General features: G+C 46.3%; 1 protein-coding gene and 1 pseudogene across 1 annotated transcript; both read right to left on the bottom strand.

The window, feature by feature from the left end:
* Positions 1-15,800: 15,800 nt before the first annotated feature.
* Positions 15,801-17,960, bottom strand: LOC147737930 (uncharacterized; annotated as a pseudogene).
* Positions 17,961-18,176: 216 nt separating this feature from the next.
* Positions 18,177-20,279, bottom strand: LOC147737931 (uncharacterized). The gene is made up of 4 exons (XM_086949043.1): positions 20,002-20,279; positions 18,757-19,839; positions 18,300-18,419; positions 18,177-18,213 (listed from the first exon to the last, which is right to left on the bottom strand). Exons 1-4 carry the CDS (start codon positions 20,277-20,279, stop codon positions 18,177-18,179), a joined length of 1,518 nt encoding a protein of 505 aa, XP_086805169.1.
* Positions 20,280-20,550: the final 271 nt, after the last annotated feature.

Raw genomic sequence — 20,550 nt, forward strand, 5'->3', positions numbered from 1 at the left:
TTGACTGGATTCAGTCTATCCAACGCCGTCCTGCTGGAGGTCTCGACTCCTCAGTCGGGAAGCCCAGTCTCTGGGCCTCATTTATGAGGTTTTGGGTAGGGCAGCACCAGAAGGAATCTTGCTGCACTGCTCTACGTCAGAACAAAAGGGCAGGAATGTGCCTTATCTATGTGATGCTGCGCATTCCTGTCCTTTTCCCCAGCGCAGGCGCACAATTGGCTGCCATGCGCCAACACAGGCAGCCTTTCTCCATGGTGCAATGCAAGGGGGCCTGCGTTGCAGGGTTGATTGATTTTGTGCAGGAAGGGAGACCTTCCTGCACAAAGTCAATCACAAGAGGCTATTTCCTATTTCTATGTGTGCTGCGGAATGAAGCACTAATAGAAAAAGCAAAGCACGAGGGGAAGTAATAATAAACCTCCTAGTTGTGCCTCCCTAACGCCACCCCTGGGGTGGCGTTAGATTCCGACGTATTCCCGGGTTCACAATCTCTCGTAAATCTGGGAATGCGTCAGGTTCCAGGAGTGTTGTCTGGGAACACCCACAGTAACGCCCGTTTCATGCAGTGTTCTGCGTGAAAGGGGCACATATTCATAAGGCCATGAAAAGCTTTACGTGGCCTTATAAATATGCAGTGGCACATTGTGCCACTGGAACATCAAAAAAGTGAAGTTTTGGCGGCACAAAAGTGCCAGTCTCTGGGTTCTACTTGCACCAGCATGGGACCTGGCTAGGTACCAACCATCTGGTCAGCTCTCAGCCTGAGTTGGCTTCATCTTGCCAACCACGAGCGCCATCTCCTTTTGGATTCTGGTGAAGAACATGTTAGCCCTCTGGGTCCCCCTCAGGTGACCGATTTGCAACTTGTGATAACGCCCATTGTCCACAATTAAGTGGAGTGTCTATAGTGCCTGGAAGTCACTCGAGGAGTCGAGTCATACGTCTTCACTTTGTCTCGATGCAACCCTCACTTCTTTATTCACATGAGCAGCTGTTCACATCTTGAGCACTTTATTTCACTATTATGGCTGACTTCATTTGCTAAATTCCGTGAATAGAATGAACCAAGTGTGATTGTTCTATTGTTGTTTTTCAAATGTACTTTCCAAATTGTCGAAGTCATGTCAGCAAATGTTAAAACTGTGCATTTCTGGTAAATGGACCGCTCGTGGAGAGCAGCGACATCCGCACAATTATCGAGATGGTATTTTTCAGTAATCAGTCTACAGCGAAGCATTGCTACTTGTTATCTGCTGTTCCCCCAGGTTCCTGCTCTAGCAGTTTGAGCATACCTTTGTTCTCTTTATAGCATCACTTCATTGCAGCACATGAGTGAGTTACAGGCACTGAGCTTGCGGCCGCCCTTCACATGCTTCATCTCGGAGGAATTATTCCTCAGAACTACATCGCCTCTCCTTCCCAAGGTGGTGACCTCATTCCATCTTAGGCGATCTGTCACCTTTCCCACCTTCTACCCCCAAAAGAGGCGAGATCATATCAGTAAGAGCCCCAAAAGGAAGTCTATTTTTATATTGACCCTAGGTGCGGACTGTAGAGGCTGCAAGAAGGGCACCTCTGCCCAGAAGAGGACCATGTCTCATTGCATCATCTTGTGCATCACAAAGGAACTGACTGAGGGAATCTGCGCTCAGTCCTGCAGAGCAGAGCCCTCTGCTTCAGCACTTGTCAGGGGTGTTCCTGTGGCTGAGATTTACTGTGCAGTGACATGGGCTTCCCTCCTCCACACCTTCACTAAGCGTTATTGCATGGATTCAGAGGAGAGGAGGGAGGGCCAGTTAAGACGTTCAGTGCTTCAGGGTCTTTAACAGCGTTATTTAACACCGGAATGACTCTTGGTGTGGTTCCAGAATCATGGAAGTCTTCCATAACTGTGGTGGTTCACAAGAAAGGGGGGAGAGATGACCCCTCCAACTATCGGTTGTGTGTGTATCGGTAGTGTGGCTCACTGGTTAGAGGCGGCAGACCCGAGAGCAGAGGACGGCCCGGGACCAGGGTTCGATTCCCAGCGCGGCAGGTTTCTGGACCAGGGTCAGCGGACTCGATAATTCTCTCGCCTCGGTGCCCACTCTGATCAGCGTTCACACTCGGCAACTCTGGGCATTAGCTTGCCTCATCTTCACTAACGGCCCCACCAGACCGCCGGGGATGCCTGGTCTCACCCTGGAGATACCCATTAAGGGACCATCTCTCAGGGAAGCCAGGAAGGGTTTCGCAGCGGTCGAAGCGCCTTGGGACCCTACGGGTAAGTAGTGCGCTATATAAATCCCAATACATTTACATTTACATCGGTTAATTTACCAATTAGGCAACATCAGGAAAAACTTTGGGAAACTCTTACAGTCACGACTCGAGACCTGGACAGAGGAGAACAATATTCTCTCTAACCTTCAGGCCGGATCCTGAAAAGGCCAAAGTAGAATCGACCAGGCTCTGAGGTTGTACATGATCTGTATGAAGTACATGTCCCTGGAAACTCCCTGCTCTTCTTGGTATTCAGAGACACAAAAACAGCATTCTATTCTGTCGCCGCTCCGTCCTTCGTAGTCTTCTGGAGGAAGGAAGTTCCCAAGCAACTATTTGAGTATCCGAAAGGATCTGCCCCGCAGCAATCCTTCCAGAGTAAGAGTCGGTGTAAAAGGAGAATGCACGGAGAGTTTGAATATAAACATTGGCGTTGTGCAGGGTTGCGTACTTGCCCCAGCTTTATTCAACATTCACATCAATGGACCTGATTCTTTTGGGAATCTTCGTCTTGATGTTCCGCTATTGGAGAAGGAGAATATTCCAATTCCGCTGGTTGCAGGTGATGCAGTTATATTAGCGCGTACTGTAAAATCAATGCATCAACTTTTGAAAGGCTTTGAGCTATTCTGTAAGGAACGGAAGTTAATAATCAATAAAGAGAAAAATATATGATAATTATTCCTAAATCAAAGGTATTGTTGACATTCAGGATTAATGGTAAACCAACTAAGCGACTTAAAACATGACTACCTCTGCATACGAATGGGTGACCATTTCTATTGGAAAGCTCATGTGGCGAAGGCGGAAACAAACTCGACGCCACTATTCTACATTTTGCTAACTCAAGCAGCAAGAGACCAATAAAACTAGCACTGACACATTCAAGACAAATGAACGGGTGGCCTGCCCTCATGGTACTGAACTGTGGGATTTTACGAAAGTTCAGGCTCTTCTTAAACTGGGAAACATCTTCTTGTGACATGTAATAAACCTGGGTCCTGGAACCCCAATGACAGTATTAAGAGCTGAGCTGGGGTTCCCTGGAGGATCTCACCCCATAAGACACCGGGTGCGAGTGTGGTGGACTCTATCTCTTGCCTCATATAGAATGGTCCCGCAGGAACTGCGACGATGCAGAATTACAATAGTTTACCCTGGTTCAAGCACGCTGAGAACATTCTAACATACACTAGTTGAGTAGAGCAATAGAATAATCTAAAACTGATGAAAAATGCAACCCTAGAACTGGTTAAAAAGAAATATTGGACATTCATGTGGAGCAAGCGAGAAGCCAGGAAAGGCATCCTTCCGACTAATTACCAGAAAGTAAAATGTGAACCGCGCCTGGAGCAGTTCTTGGAATTGCTGTTCCCTGCTGAGAAAATGGCTTTATATCTCATGTTCAGTTTAGTAACTCTTCAGGTGCGGACCTTTACTAAATCATGGGTAAAGGCCCTGGAGGCGGACCGGACACGTGTCACCGTACATAAGGGGGCCCGAGTCATTTATGCATTTTATGCTGCTCTGTGATATGCTGCTTAAAATACAAAGATACTACCCACGTTCACTTTTTCTAACACGTAATCTGAGATGCTGCAGTGCGGTACTTCTCTTATGTTATAGAACTTATCGTAAGGCAGTTGCTTTGTATATGCAGACCTGCTAAAGACAGCAGCGAAGGAAGTGGGTTCAAACCATAAACCAACTGTAGTGATGGTTTTGCCATTTTCCCTTTGTCTCTGGGGGCTGTGGTCGTCCTTTGATATATCGGCCCTCATAAAATGGAGCGTGGCTCGACTCTGGCATTAAAGGCACTAGGGCACAATGGACAACCTGGAGAACCTTATTGACTGGACAGAGCATCCAGAGGTATTGTTGCACATTTCTACTTGTACCTGCACTTTATAAAATGTTCGCTTAGGTGTTGGCCGTCTATTGGCCCATATCTGAGGGTTTAATTTCCATCGGGCTGTCAGCAAAACTGTAATTATTTGGTCAATCCTCGTTTTTTTAACACATTAGGTAACGTCTGCGCAGCAGGTTTGTGCTCTTCTTTTATTTCTGATGTTTATAAGACAGCTGTTAGGCTTGCTAGGGGTTTACTTGCTCTAAGTAGGCAACAAGCAGACGGAGGTGCTGGTATCTGCACCTAGGTACGCGCTTGTTAGCTGGTACGCTTTGTAAGATCTAATGACCGCGCTATCTAATTGATTGGTTTTAATAGTGATGTACGTCATCCATTTGCACTAGCATTTTACATCAGATCATGGATTATGCGCAAAGTTTAGTATTTATATGTACTGTACTTAAGTCGTTTTAAGTGAACCAGAATTGTGATTGTTTTATTATGTGCTGTAAATATCAATGTTTTAGGCGTTATGACATAAACCACTGACAATAAACCTTTGCCATCAAGTATCACACCTGCAAGAATTGCTCAGTGGGTTGTGCGCTGCTAGATTTAACATGTACGTCTGTGGAAGTGTGTCCCTCCAGAAAGCAGAGTAGATCATACGGGGTCAAGAAATGTTTAATCAAGCATCACAGCTACAGAGACCCCATCCATCATCAAGCTAAGACCGACTGACAAATGTCTCTATTCCAGCCCACGGCCTAGCAACCATCCCCACATTCTGGCCTGGTGGGCAGAGCTCTGGCACCCTTCCCGCGCCGGCCAGCCTTTTTAGTCAAACCTGAGGCGGACGCGCTTAGAAACGTGAGTACCGGGTTCTGCTGCGCTAGAAGACAGTTTTTAATCTTTTTAACCTATGTTCTGAACCGGCATTATTCTTACTGCCTGCCTTAATTTCATCTTGCAATGGCTGCCAAGAACCTTTATTTATTTTGCTGATTGATGTGTTTTTATTTCGTTTGCATTTTGCACATTGTTATTTACATGTTGACTCCACTGCCTTGATCTCCTGTCTCCACCTCCCCGGTCTGACGCGGCTTGGCATTTTTGCTCAAAGGGAGGCGGACACACCGCCTGCTAGCTCTTACTTCCGGCCTGGTGGGTGGAGCTCGGGCACTCTTCCCGCGCCGGCCAGCCTTTTCAGTCAAAGCTGGGGCAGATGCGTAGGGGACGGGCGCAGTGGGTTTCCCAAAGGCAAGCCAGTCTGCGCCAGTCCGCGCCGGTACGGGACATGGGGCATGCCACCCTGCTCAAAAATACATCTATTCTATAGCCAGTTTCCTACATATGGCACCCAAGGAACTTTATACGATTGGGGATCATTTACGGCAAAAGCTACAGTCCTTTGGGCTTTTAAACTCCAAGCCCCTGACTGCTGACGATATCCAACCCCCGGGTGTACGATCTGTGAGTCGTCTGATGTCATCCCCATTAGGCACAGACTGAGGCTTGGTTAAAGACCTCACTATCAGGTACCTTAATACACGTTCCATGGTCAAACACCGGTTAGAAATGTGTAATACCTTAGACACGAACGCACCGGATTGCCTGCTACTTATTGAGACTTGGCTCACAGAGGAGTCGTCACCTGACATCCTGGCAGTCCTCCCCGACAATTACTATATCCTACGTACAGACAGGCCGCTAGGGAAGAGAGTGGGAGGAGTGGCTGTAATTATGAAAAAAGAACTTCCCGCCTCTGCCCTGTCTCACCTGGTAATTTCATCAGTAGACTCTATTGCAATTACATTTACTTTATACAGTAGCACGCTTATGTTTTTGATATTATACAGACCCCCCGCAACAATGCCTGACTTCCCCAAGCCAAGACCCTTGCTAATCACATTGCATCTTTGATCATTCACTATGACAAAGTAATGATTATCGGTGACCTGAACTACTGGGCCAATGAGACTGAGGGAAAATCTTCCAGAGAGCTCTCTGAGTCCCTTGCCGGTCTAAACCTTACTCAACATATTGATACCCCTATGCACATTAAGGGCCACACCCTTGATCAATTAAGGTCAATCAATATTAACTTGAATAACCTGGCAGTACTACCCTACGCTTGGTCTGATCACTATATCATTAGTTTTAATCTGCTCCCCCCCCCCCACTGAACTCTAATCCCTCACACTCAAAAAGCACTTTTACAAACTGGAATCAGGTTGTGGGATAAACTAGTAGAAACTCTGTCTAGGGAGCAGCTGGTACCAAAAGGCAATCCTGATAACTGGGAGAGTGAGATTATCGATTGGCAAAGGAAGGCTTTCGATCTCCATGCACCTCTACAGACCAAAACCTACCGCCCTAGGCAGCATGAAGCCGCCAAATGGTTTAACAAAGATCTAAAAAACATTAAACTCCAAGTACACCAAGCCGAGCGGAAGTGGAGGAAAACCTACAAAGCACCAGATAAACTTAATTACACCACCATTCTTCATCAGTATAAGGCAGCTATACTGGAGCCCAAGAGAGCCTTCTTTACGAACTGGGTACTCGACTCCGACAATGGCTCAAAAGAAATCTTCAAGATAGTAAAAGAACTCTCTAACCCCAGCTGTGTCACTCCATCGTTTGTGCCTAGTCAGGTACTTTGCGATGACCTGAACTACTTTTTCTTAGACAAAATAAAGAAAATTCTAAATTCCATTGCTCCGACTAACTGTGACCCTCGAAACAACAGGGAGACTTCCAATCCTTGTGTTCTCCACTCCCTTCCCTTAAGGGACAAGAAAGGTTTCCTGGACCTTGTGGCTAAGAGCAAATCAGGCTCACCCAAGGAGGATTGCCCCATCTATGTCTCCAAAGCAATCTATTGGTCCTTCCCGATATCTTTCTTAAACTACTGAACCATTCACTGTCCCTTGGCATTGTTCCACTTACTTTTAAAGAAGCAGTGGTCGGTCCACTTCAGAAAAAGCAAGGCAGAGACCCCAATAAATTGGAGAACTACAGACCCATCCCTCTCCTCCCTTTCCCGGCGAAAGTGCTGGAGACCCATGTGGCTACTTGACTCAGCTCTTTTCTGGAAACCACTACATTCTTGGACAACCATCAGGCAGGTTTTTGTCCCGCACACTCAACTGAAGCAGCGATTCTATCAGTACTGGACGACCTCAAGGGACAGGTCGACATGGGCCATACTCAGGCTCTGATCCTCCTTGACCTGTCTGCGGCATTTGACACCCTGAACCACAAAATCTTGTTGGAGCGCAAGGTCTCGGGGGCTCTGCCCTTGCCTGGTTCAGCTCATTTCTGGAAGCCCGCAAACAGTCAGTGTGGCTCTCACCCTTCAAACCTAGAATGGTAAACCTGAACTGTGGCGTTCCTCAGGATTCCTCCCTCTCGCCAATTTTATTTAATATCTATATACGCCTCCTGATTTCAGGTCTACGTCAGATGGGTGTGAAAATCTTCAACTACGCAGACCACATGCAGCTTATTTTCACCTATTTCACCTATTTTCACAGCTGCGTCCACTTCAGCTTCAAAAGAACCACGACCCACCACCACCCACAACAGGTTCCTCACAGGAGCTGGAGCAAGATCACCGCCGACCAGCTCACCACATCCCTCAGCCTGAACCCTCCTGCCAGTGCAACGGACCCCAACGAAGCAGCCAGCACCTTCACACAGTGGCTCACCATCTGCGCCGACGACCTCACACCACTGAAGAACCCTCCCAGCAGACCCGGCAGCAAGAAAGCCTCCTGGTTCACCGACGAACTCAAAACATCCAAGAAAAACTGCCACACTCTCGAGAAAGCCTGGCGCCACGACCAGACCACAGAAAACAAGACTGCCCTCAAGAACGCCACCCGCAAACTCCACCAGCTGATCCGCACCACCAAAAGGACAACATTCAAAGAACGACTGGACAACAACACCTACAACAGCAAGGAACTCTTCAGCATTGTCAAAGAGTTCTCCAACCCCAATGCCGGAAACCATGACATCACACCCTCGCAAGACCTCTGCGACTCACTCGCCACCTTCTTCCACCGCAAGTTCGCCAACATACACAACAGCTTCGGCGCACAGACCACGCACCCAACCACCGAACCAACGCCCCCACAACAACCCTCTGCAACTGGACCACGGTCAGCACCGAAGACACCACCCGCATGATGAACACCATCCACTCCGGATCACCAACCGACCCCTGCCCCCACCACATCTTCAACAAAGCCGACTCCATCATCGCACCCCAACTCCGGGACATCATCAACATCTCCTTCAACACCGCCACCTTCCCAGAGAGCTGGAAGCACGCCGAGCTCAGCGCCCTCCTGAAGAAACCAACAGCGGACCCCACCGACCTCAAGAACTTCCGCCCCATCTCGCTCCTCCCTTTTCCTGCCAAAGTCATCGAGAAGATCGTCAACAGACAGCTCGCCGCCTTCCTCGAGACAAACGGATCCCTCGACCCTTCGCAGTCCAGCTTCCGAGCACAACCACAGCACCAAGACCGCAAGCATCGCAGCCACCGACGACATCAGATCCCTGCTCGACAACGGGGAAACAGTGGCCCTCATCCTCCTGGACCTATCTGCGGCGTTCGACTCTGTCTGCCACCGTACCCTAGTACAGCGCCTCAGCAACATCGGAAGCCAAGGGAAGGCTCTGGAGTGGATCATCTCGTTCCTCGCCGGAAGAACCCAGAGAGTCCGCCTCCCCCGTTCAGATCCGAGGCCACCGAAGTCATCTGCGGCGTACCACAAGGATCCTCACTCAGCCCCACCCTCTTCAACGTCTCCATGAGCCCCCTCGCAGCCATCACACGCCAACACAACCTCAACATCATCTCCTACGCCGACAACACCCAGCTGAAACTCTCCCTCACCAACCACCCCACCACCGCCAGAGCCAGCCTTCACGAAGGGATGAAAGACGTCGCCGAGTGGATGAAGAACAGCCGCCTGAAAACTGAACTCAGACAAGACGGAAGTCCTCATCCTGGGATCATCGCCCGCCGCCTGGGATGACTCCTGGTGGCCCCCTGCCCTGGGCACCACCCCCAAGCCAAAGGACCATGCACGAAACCTGGGCTTCATCCTGGACTCCTCCCTCTCGATGACCAGACAAGTCAACGCCGTATCATCATCGTGCTTTAACACCCTGCGCATACTCCGCAAGATCTTCCGATGGATCCCCACCGAAACCAGGAAGACAGTCACCCAGGCACTCGTCAATAGCTGACTGGACTACGGGAACACCCTCTACGCGGGAACCACTGCCAAACTACAGAAAAGACTCCAGCGCAAACAGAACGCCTCCGCACGACTCAGCCTGGACATCCCTCGCCACAGCCACATCTCGACCCACCGGAGAGACCTGCACTGGCTACACGTCAACAAGAGGATCACATTCAGACTCCTCACCCACGCACACAAGGCTCTCCACGACATGGGCCCAAAGTACCTCAACAACCGCCTCACTTTCTACATACCCACCCACCAGCTAAGATCGGCCAGCCTCGCCCTCGCCGCCATACCACGCATTCGCAGAGCCACCGCTGGAGGAAACCCTTCTCCTACCTGGCGGCCAAGACATGGAACTCCCTCCCCATCCACCTACGGCTGACCCAGGACCACCTCTCCTTCAGGAAGCACCTCAAGACCTGGCTTTTCGAGCAGTAACGGTCCCCTCCCCCCAGCGCCTTGAGACCCTTCGGGGTGAGTAGCGCGCTATACAAATCGTTGATTGATACAAATTGTTGATTGATTGACAACTCTGTAGAATCTAAGGATTTTTCAAGAGGTCAATGCTCTATGTCAAAGCATGGATGAATGAAAATCAACTAAAGCTAAACTGAGATCATTGTTCCCCACAGCAAACCTGACTACTGGACCCCCTCCTATTGGCCCCTCGATGTAGGGGAGGCACCCATCCCTAAATCTGCTATAAAAAGTCTTGGTCTTCATATTGATGCCAACCTCTCTATGAGCACCCAAATTGGCTCAGTGACATCGGCATGCTTTGTCCAATTGCGCAAACTGCGCAAGATCAGACGCTTCTTTAGTAAGAAAGCCATCACCCAAATCGCCATAGCCCTAATCCTTTCTAAAATTGATTATGGGAATGTCCTCTACATTGGACTCCCACAATTCCAGACACCGCTTGCAGATGATACAAAATCAAGCGGCGAGGATCATCGATCTTAAGGACAGGCGATGCCATATCACCCCCCAGCTTAGAGACCTCCACTGGCTCCCAGTGGAGCAACGAGCCTTGTTCAAAGCTGGTTGTACACTCTTCAAAGCTATTCAAGACACAGGCCCAAGATTCATCATCTCTTTGATCAATAAACATCTACCTAAGCGGACTTTGAGGTCCTCGCACCAGAACCTCCTGACGGTGCCCAGAATCCGTCGCAAAACGCGTTGGCGGGACTACGTTCTCTTTCCTGGGTCCCATGATCTGGAATGCTGTACCTGCTCACCTCAGGCATGAGGGAGACTATCTGCGATTCATAAAACAGCTAAAGACCTGGGGCCAGATGTAGGTGGGAGATTTTGGCCATTTACCGGCCGGTAACGGCCGAATTCGGCCGTTACCGACCGGTAAATTGCCATGGAGATGTAGGGGCATAAAAAACATGCATTTTCGGTAATTTTACAGAAACGGTAATTTTACCGAATCGGTAAAATTACAGAATCGGTAAAATTATCGATTCTGTATATTTTACCGAATCGGTAAATATACCGGTCGGTAAAATTACCGAAAATGCATGTTTGGTATGTAGGTGCCAATTTTAACATTGACACAGGGCTTTGAAAATCGGTATTTTACCATGCAATACAATTGCATGGTAAAATACCGATTCAGGTACACCTGTGCCATGTGGCACACATACATGCCCTTAGGGCACAAGCCTAAAACAGGGGTGCCAGAGGGTGTGAAAGTGACACCCCCTGCACCCTTGCAAAATTCGGTATTTACCGATTCGGTAAATACCAAATCTGTATTTGATATTGAATCCTATGGGCTTCAAGGCCCATAGGATTCAATAGCAAATACCGATTCGGTATTTACCAAATCGGTAAATACCGATTTTTACCGATTCGGTAAAATTTACCGAATTGGTACCTACATTAGAAATACCTACTCTTAATTACCGAATCGGTAAAATTCGGTAATTAAGAGTCTGTATTTCTGATTTTGCTACATCTGGCCCCTGGTCCTTCACTACGGCCTACAACTAGCTATCTCAGGCCCACAACTGCACTCATCTATTCACTCTCACAGTGCCAAGAAACCTGGCGGTGTACCTGCGCTCTAGAAAGCCCCATATAACATAACATACCATATCATGACACAGGACGTCACACCTTCTCCTCCCTAACACATTCTAAACTTAAAGAAAATAAAAGGAAACTTAACTATGAATGCAAAGGATACAAAGAACATAATAGAGAATGCAGTTACGATCTTTGAAGAACTCAACAAAGCGATTTTATAGGCAAAGAGAAAACTGGTGTGCATGGGAAATGGGAAAGAGCTCACTTTAAGACACACTATCGTACAAACGTCGGGGAATACATTTCAAGCGAAGTGGCCCAGAGCCCCTTTCTCGTGCAATAGGCTCTTCCACCTCAGAGTCTGAATCAGGCCCACCAGTTGCGGTGCTAGTATCAAAACTAGCACTAGCCTGACACTTCACCACTCAACTTAAATTCCAAATTCTACGGTCACTCGTCTTTATTGCATTTTTGAGAACCTTGATAACCTTAAACGGAATTTGGATCTGGGAGACTTGATCTTGACCACTTGTTCTCTTCACAGACCTCCTTTTATCATACAAGATCTTTCTTTTTTATCACCTCTTTCTCTCTTTCCAGTTCTCAATACTGCCCACTGTTAGACCTGGTACCATTGACGTGAGTCTCCCTTCCATTTTTCGCTGTTGTCTCCTCTGTTTTTGATATGTTTTTGCTGGTTAGATGCTTTGGGCACTGTGACACTGCTATTCAGAGCCACAGTGCAAGTGCTCCCTTTGTTAAATTGATGTAATGGATTAGTGACTCCATGATTGGCTTATTTGATTAACTCGTCAGTCCCTAGTACAGTACACTGCGTGTGCCCAGGGCCTGTAAGTCAAATGCTGGAGGTAAGCTTGCAGCACTGATTGTGCCACCCGCAGAAGCAGCTTGTAAAGTGCGTTGTAGGCCTAACCATCCAAGCCTGCCCCTGCTAGGTTGTGTATTCCATGTCTGGTTTGTGAGTGAAAGGGGTTGGGGTGGCTCCAGGAGACAGGGTGAGTCAGCACACGGCTGAATAGACCTATCTGCATTGGGAGTGGTGGGAGGAGTAGCACCTGGCCCTGAATAAGGCTGTGCCTGCCTTCCACAATGCTGGCTTTACCTCCTGTGGTGAGTCTGGTAACCCTGGCCCACCCTGACAAAGGAAGAAGTTGTGCACTGGCAGGATGCACCCAGAACTGGTTTGGACTAGGTACAGAAACTCTCTGCCTTCAGAGACAAAGGATTTGTGTGTATAAAAAGGGGAACCCAGAGCTTCTTTCTCTACAACAGAACATTTGCATTCAGCACCTCTCAAGGGCTAGAGATGAAAAGAATGGCTTTATCCTCCCTATCAAGCATCTGCAAAAGAACTGCTCCTAACCCCTTCGAGCTCATGAGATAAGATACCTTTGTGGGGTCAAAACTTCCTAGACAAGGTGCTTCATTCAGATGTTTCTTAATGCACTCAAACTCTTCCTCACAGCCCCTGGACCAAACAAATGTGCCTCCCTTCTTGAGGAGAGACCTCAAACAAGAGGTTTTCCCTGCAAAGTTCGGAACGAACTTGTGATAAAATTCAGCTACATCCACTTCAGCCACGAGAGAGGAGGAACTCGTGGAGATGTCAAAAAGAAGAGAGGGGCAGTGACATTTTTGAATGATGTACATACTGTTTTGACCTAGTTACTACTTAAGGGTGAATTTCAGTGATCTGCCCACATTACGCAATATCCACAAACCTTATAAGCGGTTTGCATCAGTGAAACTGCGTGAAACTTCAGCAATTAAAATTTAGGCCAATGCGCCCAATCCCAGAAACTTTATTTGCTGTGCGTATCAGCGGAACCATCAGCCTGATTACTGATGGCACATATTTATATAGGGAGTAGTCACTTTAGTCTGGTGCTCAATTACATGTGTAGATGTGAGTCTGGTGGTGCCTGATAACTGAAAGGCAAATATTTGTTTGCATACAATTTCATATATGTCTGATTTATTATTCCTATTACAGTGCCTTCTACCTTGAGAAGGCCCATCCTAGACCAGTGTGTGGACAAAACACATGCAGACAAATCGAGGACAAAGGGATTACCACATGGTCTAGGGACACTAACAACAAATCCTACATCAAACCTCACGTTTAACTGATGGAGAGCAAAGAGCGATATAAAGCAATATACTGAGAAAAAGTAACCTGGAGAATTGCTGCAAACTAAAGTAAATTAAAATAAACTAATAAAGACCTACATATCCACAGCTGTATGACCTGGAAGCCGATTATTTCTCAATATAGCCCTTGTTTGTAATTACCTTACAGTGCTCACATTATCATCCGTGCTAGAAGAGATGGGACCCTGGGGTGTCTGGTCACAGAAGGTCATTGACATACAAAGGGGTGGGTGGCAGCCTGTTCACAACGCACTTCACAACTTGTTAACGTAAAATGCTTGTACACAGAACAGGGTAAAGTCTTGTGTCTCTTTTTTTCATTTTTTTTACTATATCCTGCACCTCACTCTCTTCTTTTCTTTCTCTCATTTCAATTCATCTTAAATTATTCAAATTCGATTTATCAGCACGGCACAAGTCGAGGGTCGACACAGTTTGATGGGGTCCCCCCCTATTATCTGGAAACGGGACTCAGTTCCACCTAGCTCCTTAGCCTGCAACTGATAATTGTTACTTTGTGCCTCAGCACTGCAGCCACAGGCCTCTGAGTGTTTGTTTGTGTGAGTGACGCAAGAGAGGAACAGAGAACTTGACAAAATTAGCCCTTCTTTTGCTTAATACACTGTAAGTGTGAAACACTTTGGGGTTTAGGGGCTGGATAAAAAATAACGTCAGGAAACAAACGCAAATTAAAAGCACATTTTATTTATTCGCTGAAAACTGTTTATTTATTTTATTTTATTTTAATTATTTATATAGCGCAGCTGATACCTTGCAGGCTTCCTGGCGCTGAGGAAAAATACTATACTGAAGAGGGGCACAAGTAGGTAAGACAGGGAGGTCTAAGGGAAGAGCCAGGTCTTGATGCACTTCCTAAATGGGAGAAGTTGGGGGGTTTGACGTATTTTAATGGGCAGACTGTTCCATAACTTGGCAGCTGCGACCCTAAAGGATCTGCCCCCGGTTCTGGCTTTATTGTATCTGGGCACCCTTACCAGATACGCCGAGGAAGACCGAAGCTCTCTAGTAGGAGTATACCACTGAAACAAGGTTTGCAGGGGCCTGGGCCCGAGTCCGTGCAAGGCCTTGAATACAATGCAGAGGGACTTAAAAGCCACCCGCTGCTTTAGGGGTAGCCAGTGCAATTCGGCCAGTGCCGCAGTGGCCGAAGACCTTCTCGACCAGCCGAGAGCCAGTTTGGCCGCGGCTGATTGAATTCGTTGCAACCGGTCCAACAGCGTGACAGGGGACTCAAGGAGTAGGGCGTTGCAGTAGTCCAGGCGACTCAGAATCGTACACCTGACTACCAGCGCCCGGGCTTGTGCAGGGAGAAGTGGCATAATTTTTCGCAGGGAGCGTAGCAAAGCCGTGCAGATCCCCACTGTTTTTGCCACCTGGGTTTCCATACTCAGCTTGTTATCGAGCATGACCCCCAGGTTGCGGACCGAGGAGACAGGTTTAGGTTTCTCCCTTGTCTCAGGAGGCCAGAAGTCGTTCGGGAACTGGTGTGATAGCGTGGTGCCAGCATGGAACAAAACCTCTGTTTTGGAGGCATTAAATTGAAGAGAGTTCCTATGGAGCCAGCCAGCCGTTTCTCTAAGACACTCATGGAAGGAGGTCAGGGAGATGGAGTCCTCTCCTTCCCAGGAGAGAATGAGCTGGGTGTCATCTGCGTAATTAATTGTTTTTAACCCGAATGACTTGATTAATGTAATCAGTGGTTTAAGGTATACATTAAAAAGGATGGGACTGATGGAGGATCCCTGGGGAACTCCCTGTGGCACAGGTGAGAAAGCAGATTGAAATGGGGGGAGGGAGACAGCCTGTCTCCTGTCCTGCAGGTAAGAATGAAACCAAAGCAAAGCTGTGCCTTCCACACCAGCTTCCCTGAGTCTCAACAGCAGCGTCCTGTGGTTGACCGTATCGAATGCGGCAGACAGGTCCAGCAGTATCAATGCCACTGACTGGCCCCTGTCTGCACGCATGCGAAGATCCTCCATGGCTGTTAAAATCGCCGTTTCGGTCCCGTGGGCAGGACGGAAACCGAATTTGTAATTTCCAAGTTTCACATATCTGTTTAAAAATATTTACACTTTCAGTCATTTCTGAGTTTAGTTACAAACTAATAGTGGGAAAAATACATGATGTATAAAAACTGAAACCAAAAACTTATTTTTACATTATTTTATGTTTCTTGTTTTGTGATTTTAAAACAGGCCGTCAACCTTTCACGTGAAAATTAGTATAAGGGCCTGACATCACTTCTTGTGATGTCACTACATGTGACGTCACTGTGATTTGCATATGATAATGGGCTCCTTCACTATTTTCCTTACTTGTGCCCTGTTTATTGGCAGGACATGGGTCTATGGGTATTAAAAATAAACATATAAATTCACAGGTGTTCAGACCGTTTCTCTGGTGATGTCACACATTGACATGTATTCGGCTGCTTCTTCTATTTTTAGGTGAGTACATATAACGTGCCGTTTCCCCTCCTTCCATTTCTCTTTTTCTCCCCCTTTCTTTGTCTCCCTCGCTCTCTGGATCTCTCTCCCTCTCTATCTCCCACACACTCCTGTTAGCGTTAGCTTCATGAATGTCACTGCCACTTCTGGCATTCATACGACAAATCCTTCAGAACATTTGAGGACAAGGGACAATCAAGTGTGGAAGATGAGTTCCTGGGAGTGGAACTGATTGTCCTTACACATATATGCTTTTGATGTGGGATTTCGCTATTTCACCACATTCTTCAAACAGAGTCTACTGCTTACAATGGCTCAATTCTGGTAAAAAGTAGAGTTTGGCAAGTCACAAAATGAATAGAGAGAGCCAAGTCAGAGAGGAGCCACGGGTCGCACTTAGTAATAAGGCGCGAGGCAAGAGCTGATCCACCAACTGAAACAGTTTGTAAAAGATGCAGCAAACGTTACCTAAAACACAAGGTATATGCGCTTTTATATCTAAAAATAGGTTATTTCTTGAACACCTGTGCTTATTTCATTACATATACTGCAGTGGCATTTGTTAATATTAATACATGCATTTTACCAATGAAGCTTCCATCTCCAGAGCCCTGACAACATGTCCACTCTGGGTGTGTTTGGTTTATAGGTTCTATCACTAATCCGACAAGTTAGCTGAAAAGACCACTGTTAGACCCAGTATTGTTCATTGTTGCTTTTACAGGTAGTGTGGTCAGGTGCGATTGAGTGCTTTTCTTTTTATCTGTTCTTCACCAAATAAAAATCAACAATGTTTCTTTTCTTTTAATCCACATTGTGCTTGTCTCCCACTGTGTATCCTGGTACACAATGTCACTTTGCTATGTGTACGGAAGGGAACAATCACTGGAAACAAACACTTTTATAATTCTGCAAATACTGTTATCTGTTTTTCTTCTTTACTGCTATTCGGGTCATCTATCACCTGGTATTTCAATGTCCTACATAATTTGAATTTTATCTTTTTCCGTAATTCATTCCTCTCACAATAAATGCACTGTTCAGCTCTTGTCTATGTCCTCAGATGGGTCAATATTATTTTTGATGTTCTTAACTTCTTTCCGGAATCTCTGCATCTCTAGAATTATTTCCATGTGAGCTAAATGAAGGAGTGTATTCTCTGAGGGCTGTGTGGGATCAAAAGCCCTTCTCACTTTCAGTGCCCTTCTATGTTTTCCCCCTGTGTGTTCGCTGATGACTTTGTAGCTCAAATCGTCGACTAAAGCTCTTCCCACATTCATTGCACTTGAGTGGCTTTCCCCCTGTGTGTGTTTGTTGATGTTTTCGTAGGGTTGATAACTGACTAAAGCTCTTCAAACATTCACATCAATAATATAGTTTTCCCCTGTGTGCATTCGCTGATGTGTTTGTAGGTCTGATAATTGACTAAAGCTCTTTCCACATTCATTGCACTTGAATGGTTTTTCTCCTGTGTGAGTTCGCTGATGATACCTTAATACTGAAGAGAAGAAAAAACTACTGGCACATGCACCGCAATGATAGGGTTTTTTCCCTCTGTGTGTTCGCTGATGTGTTTGGAGGTTTGATAATCGACTAAAGCTCTTCACACATTCACTGCAGTTGAATGGTTTTTTCCCCTGTGTATGTTCACTGATGATTTTGTAGGTGTGATGACTTACTGAAGCTCTTCCCACATTCATTGCACTTGAGTGGCTTTCCCCCTGTGTGTGTTTGTTGATGTTTTCGTAGGATTGATAACTGACTAAAGCTCTTCAAACATTCACAGCAATCATATAGTTTTTCCCCTGTGTGTGTTCGCTGATGTCTTTGTAGGTCTGATAATTGACTAATGCTCTTCCCATAATCATTGCACTTGAATGATTTTTCTACTGTGTGTGTTCACTGATGACACCTTCATGCTGAAGAGCTGCAAAAACTACTGTCACATTCACTACAATGATAGGGTTTTTCCCCCGTGTGTGTTCGCTGCTGACTTTTTAGGTCTGATAACTGACTAAAGCTCTTTACACATTAATTGCACTTGAATGGTTTTCCCCTGTGTGTGTTCGCCGATGTCTTTGAAGGTGTGATAACCGACTAAAGCACTTTGCACATTTACTGCATTTGAATGGTTTTTCCCCTGTGTGTGTTTGTTGACGTTTTTGTAGGTGTGATAACCGACTAAAGCACTTTGCACATTAACTGCACTTGACTGGTTTTTTCCCTGTGTGTTTTCATTGATGTCTTTGAAGGCTTGATAAGTGACTAAAGCACTTTGCACATTCACTGCAATTGAATGGTTTTTCCCCTGTGTGTGTTTGCCGATGATACCTTAATGCTGAAGAGTTGCGAAAACTACTGTCACATTCACTACAATGATAAGGTTTTTCCCCCCGTGTGTGTTCGCTGATGACTTTTTAGGTCTGATAGCTGGCTAAAGCTCTTCCCACATTCACTGCACTTGAATGGTTTTCCCCCCGTGTGTGTTAGATTATGACTTTTTAGGTCTGATAACTGACTAAAGCTCTTTACACATTCATTGCACTTGAATGGTTTTTCCCCGGTTTGTGTCCGCTGATGTCTTTGAAGGTGTGATAACCGCCTAAAGCACTTTGCACATTCACTGCAATTGAATAGTTTTTCCCGTGTGTTTGTTCACTGATGTCTTTGAAGGTCTGATAACAGACTAAAGAACTTTTCACATTCAGTGCACTTGAATGGTTTTTCCCCTGTGTGTGTTCCCTGATGTTTTTGGAGGCTTGATAAGTGACTAAAGCACTTTGCACATTCACTGCACTTGAATGGTTTTTCCCCTGTGTGTGTTCGCTGATGTATTTGAAGGTGTGATAACCGACTAAAGCACTTTGCACATTCACTGCACTTGAATGGTTTTTCCCCTGTGTGTGTTCGCTGATGTCTTTGAAGGTGTGATAACCGACTAAAGCACTTTGCACATTCACTGCACTTGAATGGTTTTTCTCCTGTGTGAGTCCGCTGATGAAACCTTAATGCTGAAGAGTCACGAAAACTACAGTCACATTCACCACAATGATAAGGTTTTTCCCCCGTGTGTGTTCGCTGATGACATTTTAGGACTGATAACTGGCTAAATCTCTTCCCACATTCAATGCACTTGAATGGCTTTTCCCCTGTGTGTGTTCGCTGGTGTATTTGAAGGTGTGATAACCGACTAAAGCACTTTGCACATTCACTGCACTTGAATGGTTTTTCCCCTGTGTGTGTTCGCTGATGTCTTTGAAGGTTTGATAACCGACTAAAGCACTTTGCACATTCACTGCACTTGAATGGTTTTTCTCCTGTGTGAGTCCGCTGATGAAACCTTAATGCTGAAGAGTCACGAAAACTACAGTCACATTCACCACAATGATAAGGTTTTTCCCCCGTGTGTGTTCGCTGATGACATTTTAGGTCTGATAGCTGGCTAAAGCTCTTCCCACATTCACTGCACTTGAATGGTTTTTCCCCTGTGTGTGTTCGCTGATGTATTTGAACGTGTGATAACCGACTAAAGCACTTTGCACATTCACTGCACTTGAATGGTTTTTCCCCTGTGTGTGTTCGCTGATGTCTTTGAAGGTCTGATAACAGACTAAAGCACTTTTCACATTCAGTGCACTTGAATGGTTTTTCCCCTGTGTGTGTTCGCTGATGTATTTGGAGGCTTGATAAGTGACTAAAGCACTTTGCACATTCACTGCACTTGAATGGTTTTTCCCCTGTGTGTGTTCGCTGATGTCTTTCAAGGTCTGATAACTGACTAAAGCTCTTTACACATTCACTGCACTTGAATGGTTTTTCTCCTGTGTGAGTTCGCTGATGAACCCTTAATGCTGAAGAGTCACGAAAACTACAGTCACATTCACCACAATGATAAGGTTTTTCCCCCGTGTGTGTTCGCTGATGTTTTAGGACTGATAACTGGCTAAATCTCTTCCCACATTCAATGCACTTGAATGGCTTTTCCCCTGTGTGTGTTCGCTGGTGTATTTGTAGTTCTGATAACCTAATAAAGCTCTTGACACATTCACTGCAGTTTAATGGCTTTTCCCCTGTGTATGTGTGCTGATGAAGCTTGAGTAGTGATGTCAAACTAACGCTCTTGCTGTATGTGTAGGATTCTTCTTTCTTGGTTAGTGTCTGTGGGTCGGGTATATATTTGTCTACATCCCATGACTGCATTTTCTGATGGGTCGACATGGCTGATAAAGCACTTGTGTTTTTCTCACACACTTTATATGTGTGCAGTATTTTGCACATTTGATTTCTGTCTTAACAATAAAATGCTATAGCCACCAAATATTTGCCACACTCCTAATATGTAGAAGGTGTCTTTGTAGGGGACTGTGCCTTTAGATTGGATTACGACTATACACGCTTGCGGGTAAAGATGTATCTTCCTTCTGGGCGCTGCAGATCGAGACAGTCTGTTGTATTGTAGATACAAGAACTCCTCTTTCCTTTACCCGTC

The sequence above is a fragment of the Lissotriton vulgaris genome, chromosome 1_1 (assembly GCF_964263255.1).
Source record: "Lissotriton vulgaris chromosome 1_1, aLisVul1.2, whole genome shotgun sequence".
In the NCBI taxonomy this organism is placed as follows: Eukaryota; Metazoa; Chordata; class Amphibia; order Caudata; family Salamandridae; genus Lissotriton; species Lissotriton vulgaris.